This window comes from Neovison vison, chromosome 6, assembly GCF_020171115.1.
Source record: "Neovison vison isolate M4711 chromosome 6, ASM_NN_V1, whole genome shotgun sequence".
Taxonomy (NCBI): Eukaryota; Metazoa; Chordata; class Mammalia; order Carnivora; family Mustelidae; genus Neogale; species Neogale vison.
In genome coordinates, this window is record NC_058096.1 from 173,268,078 (window position 1) to 173,280,447 (window position 12,370).

At 44.5% G+C, this 12,370-nt stretch overlaps 1 protein-coding gene across 11 annotated transcripts in view; it reads left to right on the top strand.

Annotated features, from left to right (window-relative positions):
• The first annotated feature begins 20 nt into the window (after positions 1-20).
• Positions 21-12,370, top strand: part of SRGAP3 (SLIT-ROBO Rho GTPase activating protein 3) — a 258,338-nt gene continuing 245,988 nt past the window's right edge. For all 11 annotated transcript variants that reach the window (XM_044253090.1, XM_044253091.1, XM_044253092.1 and 8 more), the window contains exon 1: positions 21-449. In XM_044253090.1, the coding sequence (XP_044109025.1) occupies positions 383-449 (67 nt within the window). In that variant the 5' untranslated portion in view covers positions 21-382. The remainder of the gene's footprint in view (positions 450-12,370) is intronic.

A 12,370-nucleotide genomic window follows, 5' to 3' on the forward strand; every position in this document is an offset into this window, starting at 1 on the left:
GGATGAGTGTGAGAGTGCACGCGTGAGTGTGTTTGTGTGCATGTGTGTGTGATCGCTTTTGGTTTTTATTTCCGTGGAAGAAAAATCTTGAAAATCTGGGGCAGGTTACTGAGCTCCTGGGGTGGTAGTCCTTCTTTTGCAAGAAGAGCTGACCAGACCAAGCTACTAGAGACATTTTTTTTCGGCGAGTAAAGAGAATTTTCCTCCCGAATCGAGAGGGATTTTTCCACCCCCCCTGGCTCTGCAGCGGAGTAAAAGAGATTAGTCCCTAAACCTGTGAAATCGACCAGAGCCGTGTGATTACCAGGGCTTGAGAAAGGACTCGGGAAGAAAAAGAGAAATAAATCAAACAGCCTGTCAGTGCCTTTGGCCACTTTGGAAGATGTCATCTCAAACTAAGTTCAAGAAAGACAAAGAAATCATTGCCGAATATGAAGCCCAAATAAAAGGTGAGACACGGGCTGGGGAGTCATGCTTCCCGTCCCCTTTCCTTTTTCTCCTGCTTTGGCTTTCTTTTACCCTTTTCCTCCCTGCCATCACGAAATGTTGTTATGCATCAATAATCTTATTGTGAGTAGGAACAGTGGCGGCCGCACAAGTCCAGACTGGTTTCAACTGCAGAGAGCGCCCGTGCTGGGAGTGTGGATTATAGAATGGGCAGCAATCACTGCATTGCAGGTGTGTGAGGAGGATCCGACGCCGGGCTTTAGGAGTGTCTCGGATACTCCATCATCTTGGCGGTGACATGTCACTCTAAGGCCATTTTGACAGTCACCACCTCCTCCCCCCTCCCCCCCTGAAAGCCCCTTCCTATGATCTATTTACAATCTGCTTTTATTTTTCTTTCTTCTTTTTGGTTTTTGTTGTTGCTTTCCTTTGCCCCTTTCTCTGGGCTGGAATTCACATGCATATGCACAGGGAAGCAGCATCCCGGGGGCTGCAATTCTTTGTCAGTGTCTCTTGGCTGGCCTAGGTTGCCATGGATGAACTGTTACAGGGCATATTGATCTGAACTAATGCAGGCATTTAGGCATAAAGAGGGAGCTCGGTGCAGAAAATGTATTCTCTCACAGTGTGCAGCCCCAGTCACCGTCCGGCCGCTTGCTAGCGTGTAGGGTCATCAGGCTTCATTCAAAGCCAACAGCTCAGTGTGCTGTTTCGGCGGCTGGGAGCTGCCTGGCTGCTGTAGTGCCCGAGGAAGCTAGCCAGCAGGGTGAGGTGACCTCTGGCTGCTTGTTCCAGCTTTGCTGCACGGGGGGCACACTCCTCAGAAGCTGCTCCTTAAATCCTCCCTCTCAAGGCGAAATAGGACACCGGACACAATGGCATAGACGAATGCAGGCGGAATCCTCATTCACGCCCTACTGGGGTTCTCCCACCTTCGTGAGTTTTAGGCTCAGCTCTGGTGAGGAAAACCTAAAAGCACTGTGCTCGCCCTTTCTCTGAGGAGGTACCCTGAGGGAAGCCTGGGCCTGTGCCTCTTAGCGTCTGGTTTCTTTCTGGTCCTGGAAGGCTCTCCTTGCTGCGACACGGGCTTCTGCGGAAAGACTGAAGACAAAATACATCTTCAGGGGATACCGATGCCTGCCCTTGAGGCTCTGGGTGGACTGTTAGAGCAAGTTGGTTATTTGGGGCCCAGGTGACGTGAGGCTGCCACACCTGCTTTGGGTGCTGCCGCAGCTCCTGACTCGGTGACCCAGGAAGGCAGGCTGCCTCTCCAGGAGCGGCGGGAGGCCGGCATCCACAGCTGCTGCACACGCTTCAGATGCTTGGGAACCTTTGGGAGGGGAGCAGCCACCAGGGGAGGGCTTTGTTTTTTTTTTTTTTTCCCCTCCAGTCTCGCCAACCGTCTTGTGCCTTTTAGTTCTGGTCAGACCCGGCATGCTAATCACCTCTGGGTAGACCCCAGGGCAGAAATAAACAGAAAACCCTTTTCCAGCTTTCAGTTCAGTGTGGAAAACAGTGACTTAAAATGTTTCAGCCTTGCTGAGAATTTAGAAGCAAGCCCTTTATTGGTCAGAGATTTGAATTCACCCGACTGCTCCAGTACAAAAGCCCAGGTTCGGTCTTCGCCTACACAGTTTTTAGGGAGTTCGTATTTTATAAGATGAAGGTAGCTGATTATTATTGTTCTTTTTAACTGCGGTTCCCAAGAAAAATTCCACAGTAGAGAAGGGGCTGTTGAGTTTTGGACAGTTTGGGGTTTTTATTAGCATTGCCGTGGTAGGGAGCATGCTTGTCTCATTTTTGGATTGCTACCACTGGGCCCGTGAACTTTGCTTGAGGATCAATTAAGCGTTTCTTGCTCTGGCTGATTCTTTTACATTTTACTGTTCACCTTTATTTTAACAGCTACTCAGCAAGTGTAAAGTAATGCATTTCAGTAGGAAATTTGTCCAGATGATCTTGTCTCTTCCAGACTCTAAAGGTCTCTACGTTCTGGTTAAAGGAGTTGAATTTCGGTCCTTCGGAATTGACACCCACACAACTTAGGTCAGGATGTTGCAGTCTCTGAAACCATCTGGAACCTTTTCTCTCAAAATTCTGTTCATCATCGTCATAATTACTGATGTACATACAGGGCTCTACAGTTTCTCTGGCTCACTCCCAAACATCACTACTCTTGGCCTACACAGTGTACGGAAGGGGTTCATATGAGCTCAGTTTTAGGGAGGAGGAAACTGAGGCCTTGTCATGTGGAATGACTTGCCCAAGGTCACAAGGCTGGAAATGCGAAGGCAGCCCGTCCTCTTTTCCAGTACATTGTTTGCCTGAAGCTGCCCCCTGAAGGATTGATGTCAGTAGCAGATGGCGGTTTTGTGGTGGGGACTGGCTGCCTTTTGAACGTGTTCCGTTGTTTACCCTCTTACTTTTATCCCTTGCCTTTGTTGCTTGCCTCTGAAGAATGTTTGACCAATCACCAAAAATAACGCCTGATGTCAATTTCCTTTCTCCCTGGGTATCATTTGGCCAGTTTGGTACAGATACTTCACTTACTTAGGTAAATTTTGTCCTGTGAATCAAGTGAGGGGAATTTTTGGTTTTTAAAAATGATACTGAATTCTTTGTTGACTTACTCTCTTTTACCTCTTTTTGAAGAATTTATTGACCTAAGGAGAATGTTTTTTCTCCCCTACTGTAGAACTGTTTTTCTCCTACTGTAGAAAATTTCAGACCCATGCCTTCTCAAATCCTTGAATCCCTTTGATTATATATTTGCAACACAGTAGTATACCAGGTGCTTGTACATTTCCAGTGATGGGGAGCTCATTACCTCCCAAGTCCACATATTCTACCTATGGATAGCTCTGGCTGTTTGTTGTTTAAGTCCACCTATTGCTTCTGTATTATCTTCCCCTTGGGACTCCACAGAACAGGACAGATGCTTCTTCCCTGTGACTGCCCGTTGGATGTTTAGAGACTCTGATCATAGCTCCTGGACTATGAGCATCTTCATTTGGTCTTGTAAAGTACTTATCTGCTGCTTAATCAACTTCTCTCTCCTTTGGATTTACTGTATATTTGCTTGCAGACTCTAGTGCCTTTGGGTGCTTGGCAGGTAGAATAAATGAGTGCAGCTGGCCAAGTAAGATGATTAGTGGTAGTTGGTCCACCACCTCATTGAGGGCAATAGAAGAAAGGGTGGTGGTGATTATGGTAGGCTTGAGAAAATGTGTCCTGTCCAAATGGAGAGTCACCACTTGGGTTCAGCCTTTTGTTGCCATTTAGGAATGTAGGCCTAACTAGATCTTTCTTTCTTTCTTTTTTTTTTAAAAGATTTTATTTATTTATTTGACAGACAGAGATCACAAGTAGGCAGGGAAGCAGGCAGAGGCAGAGGAGGAAGCAGGCTCCCCGGTGAGCAGAGAGCCTGATGTGGGGCTTGATCCCAGGACCCTGGGATCATGACCTGAGCTAAAAGCAGAGGCTTTAACCCACTGAGCCACCCAGGCACCCCTAACTAGATCTTTCAATTTCTCATCAGATGCCAGAAAGCTAGATGAGAGCTTTATGCTATTAAAGATGTTTTGCCAAGGTACACCAGGCTGACTCCATTGGTAGAGCATGTGACTCTCGATCTTGAGGGTCTTAAGTTCAAGCCCCACGTTCAGTGTAGAGATTGCTTTAAAAAGTTTAAAAAGTTTTGTGACTCTTGATCTTGGGGTTATGAGTTCAAGCCCCACACTGGGTGTGAAGATTACTTAAAAATAAGATCTTAAAAAAAAGATGTTTTGCCAAATGGACCTTCAAAAGATCATACTATCAAAACCCTTCCTCAAGAGTGGTAACAAGTTCTAGATGAAGGTCTCTGGATGTGGTCAGAGAAAGGAAACAACTATCACCTCCTTTATGCTGCATGTAATGCTTCTGTTATATAACCCGAAGGCTGAATTAGCCCTTTCACTGCCCATCTCCTCATTGTACCCTATCTTTTATATTTGCTATATTTTTCTAATCCACTAGGCTAGGAGTTTTGTCAGAGAAAAGAAATTAAAATGAATTTAATAGGATTTGTTCTTGGTGACCCTGTGCTAGCTCCAGATGGACTCAACTTCCTGTCTGAGGTGCTTGCAAGTATCTCTTTATGAATCTGTTTAAGAATTTTGCTTGAGAGTCACATCACATTCTCTAGCCTGGAAATGGCAAGCTGTAACTTTTTTTCCCCTTTTGAAAACTGGAATAACATTTGCCCAACTCCGGAGTTTTGGCATCTATCCTATTTTTCACAATTCCCTCAAAGATCAGTGATAGTGTTTGATAATCTTATTTGCCAGAGTTCTCAGTACCCTGGGCTCTAATTCATCTTGCTGTCAGACATGATGATCTGTTCTGCTTTTATTCAGAGTTCTCATTTCCATTTCAACCTAATAGAAAATTGAAATAGAAACACAGTGATTGACTTTAGTGTTTTGTTTTTTATTATACATCCATAGTCATTTTAGGCCATCTTCTTTTTTTTTTTTTTTTTAAAGATTTTATTTATTTATTTGACAGAGAGAAATTACAAGTAGATGGAGAGGCAGGCAGAGAGAGAGAGAGAGGAGGAAGCAGGCTCCCTGCTGAGCAGAGAGCCTGATGCGGGACTCGATTCCAGGACCCTGAGATCATGACCTGAGCCGAAGGCAGCGGCTTAACCCACCGAGCCACCCAGGCGCCCCTTAGGCCATCTTCTTAAGAGCAAAAGTCTAGAATTTGGGGGAAGAAGAGCAGATTTTGAAGAAGATCACCGAGAAGTATTTATTTACTCATTCATTTATATATTCATTCAGGAGATATTGAGTATCTACTTTGTTCTTAGTCTCATGCTGGGTGTTGTGAGAGATACAGAGTTTATGATATATTTTTGGCTTTCTAAGATTTTTCTTGAAATATGGTGATAAAATCAGTGAAGGAAATTAAAAAAAACAAAACAAAATAAAAACCAAACTCAGAATACAAAAGCTTCCAGCTGAGCACCAGAATGAGTTTAGTCTGAAAGAGATTATGCCATTGACTGAGTGGAGGAGCTCCTTAGGAGCCGTCACTACTGTCAACAGGCTCCAATGAGGAAAGGATGCTGGGTTGGGGAGACACTGGGGAGCATTAGGGACTGTGGCTGATTAGTGAGCTCACCTAGAGGAGTCTCAACTCTAGTCTTTACTGCCAGGCAGAGTGTGAGCCCAGAGTGCTGGTTCTTTCCATGTTTTAAGGGCATCTGGATTTTAAAACAAAATGTCCTGATTTTTATTTTTAATTTCTAAATTTTAAAAAATTTTAAATTATAAACATTTAAAAATTGGGTAGTCTTTTTTATTTTTGAGCTATAAGAGTTCTTTTTAAATTAAAGGGTAAGGGGCACTTGGGTGGCTCAGTCAGTTAAGTGTCTAACACTTGATTTCGGCTTAGGTCACGATCTTAGGGTTGTGAGATCAAGCCCTGCATGGGGCTTGGTGCTCAGTGTGGAGCCTGCTTCAGATTCTCTCTCTCCCTCTCCCTTCACCCCTCTCCCTGCTCCTGTGCTTTCTCTCTTTCAATAAATAAATAAATAAACTCTTAAAAAAAACAAGTCGGAGGATAGTTGGCATACAATGTTCCATTCGTTTCCGGTGTACAATGTTGTGATCCCACAACACTATATGTTAGGCTATGCTAAGCTCACAAGTGTAGCCACCATCTGTCACCATACAACACTATTACAGTACCGCTGACTATATTCCCTGTGCTGTGCCTTTCATCTCTGTGACTTACTCATTCCATAACTGGAAGCCTGTACCTCCTACTTTCTTTCACCCATCTTACCCTTCCCCCAACCCCTCCCTCTCACAACCGTCAGTGTGTTCTCTGTAGTTATAGGTCTATTTCTGCTTTTTGTTTGTTTATTCATTTGTTTTGTTTTTTAGATTCCACATGTAAGTTGGATCACATGGTATTTGTCTTTCTCTGTCTGACTTACTTCACCAAGCATAACACCCTGTAGGTCTATCCATGTTGCTACAAATAGCAAGACCTCATTCTTTTTTTTTTTTTTTTTAAGATTTTATTTATTTATTTGAGAGAGACAGTGAGAGAGAGCATGAGCGAGGAAAAGGTCAGAGAGAGGAGCAGACTCCCCGTGGAGCTGGGAGCCCAATGCGGGACTCGATCCCGGGACTCCAGGATCATGACCTGAGCCGAAGGCAGTCGTCCAACCAACTGAGCCACCCAGGCGTCCCTCAAGACCTCATTCTTTTTGATGGATATGCCATATCTTCTTTATCCATTCCTCTATCTATCTATGGACATTTAGGTTGCTTCCATATCTTGGCTATTGTAAATAACGCTGCGGTACACATAAGGGTACATATATCTTTTCAGATTTCTGGTTTTTTTTTTTTTTTTTTTTTTTTTGGGTAAACACCCAGCTGTGGAATTACTGGATCATAGCGTATTTCTATTTTAATTCTTTGAGGAACCAACATACTGTGTTCCACAGTGGCTGCACCAATTTACATTCCCACCAATAGTGCACAAGGGTTCTTTTTTTGAGCTCTAAGAGTTCTTTATTCTGGATATAAGTCCCTTAGCAGATATATGATTTACATATATTCCCCCCCATTTGGTGGGTTATCCTTTCCCTTTTTTGATGGGGCCCTTTGAAGCACAGAAGTATTTAATTTTTATGAAGTTTAGATTATCTATTTATTCACATGCTTTTCTGTAATATCTAGGACTCTTTTTCCAAATCCAAGGCTATGATGAAAAGCTCCTGATTTTTAAATGTAGCTCAGATTTTTGAGAAACACTATGCTGCCTGAACAAACCCACCAATGGGACATTTTTCAGTCCACTGACCACCAGTTTGTAAATTCTGGCCTACAAGTTGAAGTCCATAAAAAGTCTTGGTGATGGAGCCTCAGCCAGTTTTATCTTCAGTTGTCTTCTCTATAATAAACCTGTGCTCTTAGAACCACATGAAACCAATCCGTTATCTCTGAACCCTCCATACCCCTTCCTACCTCTGGATCTTTCCCCATTTGTGCCTTCGTTCTGCTTAAGATATCCCCCTCTTCTCATGCTTTCTTTGGCCAACTCCTGACTGTCCTTTAGTGCCTGCCCAAATGATACTCTCTTCCGTGATGTCTTCCTATTAACTCTCGTAGGCAGAATTAGTGGTTTCCTCACATCTGCCCACCCATATTCTGAGCCTTACTCTCCTTTACTACAATCTTGTGATTAATCCTTTGACCATGAACTTTTGAGGCCAGAAATGCTCGTGGTCATTTTGTTTCCCCACTGTGGTTGCCACAAGACAGGTTGAAAGAATGGCTGGTAAGTTACTAATAAGTTTTACTCTTAGAACTGTTAGCTCACGTAGTTATTTTCTTTTACACGTTGTCTTAGGCTGCCATAGCAAAAATACCATGAACGGGTGACTTAAACAATAGATGTTTGTTTCTCACGTTTTTGGAGGCTGAAAGTTCAAGATCAAGGTACCAACAGATTTGGTTCCTGGTGTTGTAGATGGCTGCCCTCTCTCTGTATGCTCATATGGCCTTTGCTCAGTGTGTGGAGCGAGAGCGCTGTCTGGCTTCTTCATACAAGGGCACCAATCCCATCATGAGGGCCCCACTGTCATGACCTTCAGCTAAACCTAATTATCTCCCCAAAGCCTCATCTACTTCCAAATACGACCATACTGAGGTTAGGGGTTCAACATATGAATTTGGAGGGGGAGACACAAATACTCAACCTATGAAAGGACCCATATTTTCTGTTCCATTGAAAATAGGGGTATTATTTTTTTTAAAGATTTATTTATTTATGTATTTGTTTATTTGACAAATAGATCACAAGTAGGCAGAGAGGGAGGCAGAGAGAGAGGGAGAAGCAGGCTCCCCACTGAGCAGACAGCCCGTTATGGGGCTCGATCCCAGAACCCCGGGATCATGACCTGAGCCAAAGGTAGAGGCTCAACACACTGAGCCACCCAGGCGCCCCAAAAATAGGAATATTATTGAGAAAGAAAATACTCTCCATAGTTTTCTGAAGTTCCTTGTTTGTTCCTGGTAGTGGAGATTTGGTGAAGGCTGACGTGTTGAAAGCCAAGGTGATGTATGATGAGGCGTTGTTTGCCACAGTCATGGTGGAGTGTGCATTCCAGGCTCTTTCCAGTTTGGGGAAATCAGTGAATCTGGGGATCTATATTGGCTGTTTTTGGAGTTTTTACCACAAGAGTTTGTTAGAAACAACCTTTCCTTTCCTCTCTTATTCATTTATTCCTTCACTTACTCACTCATTCATCAGTGACCATTGCAAGCCATGCTTCAGGCTATCTAAGTTTATTTAGCAGTAGGAGGTCCTTAAGTTTTATTTAGCTCCAAGTCTCAGTCATATATAACACTATCTCATTTTGTGATCTCAATAATTTTCTGAGGTTCTCATTATTATTCCTGTTTTATAGATTAAAAGCTCTAAGGTTCAGAGAAATAAGTTAGATCAGATTACATAGCAAATAGGGGCAGTGTTAGGGTTTAAATGGAGCCTTCCTGACTTCCATTTGTACAGCGAGGCAAGAAGCATGCCAACGCAATGTGACTCTGAAACCCAGGGGTTTCTCTACTGGGGGTCAGTCTGGGATGGGTCTTAATCTTTGACTTCCTATCCTTCCTAAAATTTCAGCTCCCCGTCTAGTCTAGCTTTTCCTAGTGCTCGCTGGATGCCATCTAGTTGTGTCAGATCCTGTCACACCCCCCACCCCCTCACGGAGTCACTTTTGGCAAAGTGTCCACTGGAGATACTCCTGTAGATTTGACTGAGGCTGCTCTGTCTGCCTCTGTCAACCTGGAAATACAGAACCGGAAATCCGAGTGGTCTTCTAATCCAGGTCTCCCCTTCTCCCTGCCTCCAGAGCCAAGATGTGGAAACTAACGTTCAGAGAAGGGTTCTGGCTTACAGACACTTGTAGACCATAGTTCCAGGAGGCGGAAAGCTCTCTCTGCTAGGCGCATTGCTGTAGGCTTGTGCCGTGCCTCTAGTTGGTGATCCATAAATGTATGGGTTTGAATTGCTCTGGTAGATGGTGCAAACCCAGGTGGTGGTGATTGCCTGGGAGGCAGAGCTGAGTGGTACCTTGGAGAACAGGATGAGGCAAGGATATCATAGGGTAAGGATGGGAGGGTGGGGAGGTTAGGCTGGATCAGAAATTGGTCCTTTCCAGGAAGGGATGGGGGTTGACTTCTTTAAGATGCTGAATTTCAGAACCTCTGGCTTAATACAGGACCCAGCAAATGGTGTTCTAGGCTTGATTTCACTTGTAAATGATTCATTCCTGATGGTTCGTTGGTATTTATAAAATATCTTAGCTGGCCAGGAGGGGGATTTTGGCTCTTTTCTCTTAATTTGTCTAATCGTTAGGCCAATTTATGTTTGGAGCAGTGTTCCCTGAGAAGTATTCCATGAAACTGGATGTAAAGAGGCTTTAGGTGGAAAAAAAATTGGGGACAAATGGGTCTTGGAAGTTCTGACACAAACTGAGTTAAATAGGTTTATTTCCTACAGGAGTTCTGGGAACGTTAAATGTGTTAAGTGTAAAGCACCAAGAAGGGGCCCTGGACTTTTCTCAAACTTATTCAATCTTGTAGACATTTTTCGTGGAATATCTCACACAACTCTATTCCTGAGGGGCGCCTGGGTGGCTCAGTCAGTTAAGTGTCTGCCTTTGGCTCAGGGACCGAGCCCTGTGTCCAGGCTCCCTACTAAGCATGGAGTCTGCTTCTCCCTTTCCTCCCTCCACCCCAACCCCACCCTGCCTTGCTCATGCTCTCTCACTCTCTTAAGTACATAAATCTGAAACAACAACAACAACAACAACAACAACAACCTATTCCTGACTCTATTCCTGAGATTAAATTCTGGAAAGTATGAGACCACACAATTTGTGGATTATCCTGATTCTTTCTCTTTTCTGCCTTTTGCCACCAGTTCCCTAATTTTTATACTTTTCTCAGAGGGCAGTTTGAAGAGGGGAAGAGGTAAAAGAAATGCGTATCCAGCCCAGCTAAGTGATATTGATGTGGTGTTTTGAGGTCACTTAGAAAATGTGGGTTTTGACATCTCCAATTACAGAGCGCTCAACCATTGATTTAAATGGTAATTTGGCGACAGCTTGCCCCTGATCAATATGCATGGCGTGTGCCGGTCTGTGTGTGACAGTAAGAGGTTGCACTCAGCTGCAGGCTGCATTCAGGGGGCCTTGAGTGGACCCCAGCACTGCCCCTGGGATTGTAGTCGATGCCAGGTGACATTGGTGCAGAGGAACGCACGGAAGCCCAAAGCCCGTGCACCTCACAGGGAACAGAGCTCAGCTGCAAATCCAGGTGCAAGAGAAATGTGTTTTTCTTTATGTTTCTATAGCTCGATTTCCATTTGTCATCTGTTTTCTGCTAGGGGTGGCAGAAATAAATATAAGTCAGTTTGGGGTTTTTCCTCTCTCCTTCTGTGCTGTGCCCCAAGGTCCAGGAGACAAAGGCAGTGCCAAGGGACATCTGTTGTGGTTTATCTTCAATCTATTTTGTAAACTGAAATAGCCTCCTTCTTTTTGGGCCTTCAGTGGTCTGTCCATGCCAGTGACCCCTCCTTGATTCCCTGTGTCCCTCTCTTCAGTACTTCCATGCCGTTTGCAAGCACCAGGAGTCCTCCTGGTGCCCACGTACCATGCTGTCTTATGAAGAACTCTGGACATTTGTCTCCAGCCTGCCCTTGCTTCTCCTCCAGTGCCTTCCTCGAGCTCTCTGGCTGGGGAAGCGGCCCAGCAGCTCTCTGTTCTCAGATTCCACAAATCTGTATGGGGGTTTCCCTTGTTACTCTCTTTCTCTGGGCTTGTTTGGGGTAAGGCAGCGTGCAGGCCGTTTTCCTATAGATCCATAAAATCTATGTACACTTTGCTTTACTGACTCCTGGAAATCTTTATCCATGTGTAGATCAGGGGCGGTATCCTGGCTCTTTGTCATTAGATGTTCACTCAAGGTTATTGTACATAACACACATTTTTTCTATTCTCTCTAAGGGCTAGGGTTTTGAAAGTCAAAAGCCAAGAATTGACTCTTTCTCTGTGTTATCCCAGAGGTAACAAACAGAAAGCCCTCCTTGCCTGAATCTGGTCCAGAAGCTCTTAAGGAAATATGGATGAAAAACCTTCAATATTTCAAGATATTAATTGAGTGGATTTCCTTTCTTTTCTGCCTGCACCATGCTGGCCCAGACCACCGTGACTTCTTCCTGGGGCCATGGCAACATCCTTCTAACTCAGGGTTTCTCAACCTCCTCACTACTGACATTTGGAGTTGGATCAGTTTTTTTTTTTTTTTTTTAAAGATTTTATTTATTTATTTGACAGACAGATCACAAATAGGCAGAGAGGCAGGCAGAGAGAGAGAGGAGGAAGCAGGCTCCCTGCTGAGCAGAGAGCCCGATACAGCCCTCGATCCCAGGACCCTGATATCATGACCTGAGACCCTGAGATCATGACCTGAGCCGAAGGCAGATACTTTAACCCACTGAGCCATCCAGGTGCCCCCTTTTTTTTTTTGAGATTTTATTTGTTTATTTGACAGGGAGAGAGAGAAAGAGAGAGAGCACAAGCAGGCAGAGCAGCAGGCAGAGGGAGAGGGAGAAGAAGCTCCCCACGGAGCAGGGAGCCCAGTTCGGGACTCAATCCCAGGACCCTGGGACCATGACCTGAGCCAAAGGCAGACGCTTAACTGACTGAGCCACCCAGGCATACATGGAGTTGGATCAGTTTTTGGTGGTTTGTTAGAGCCCTGGCCTCTACCCACTAGATGCCTGTAGTACCCTCCTCTCTCTCCCAAGCTGTGATAACCACAGTTGTCTTCAGACATTGCCAGATGTTCCT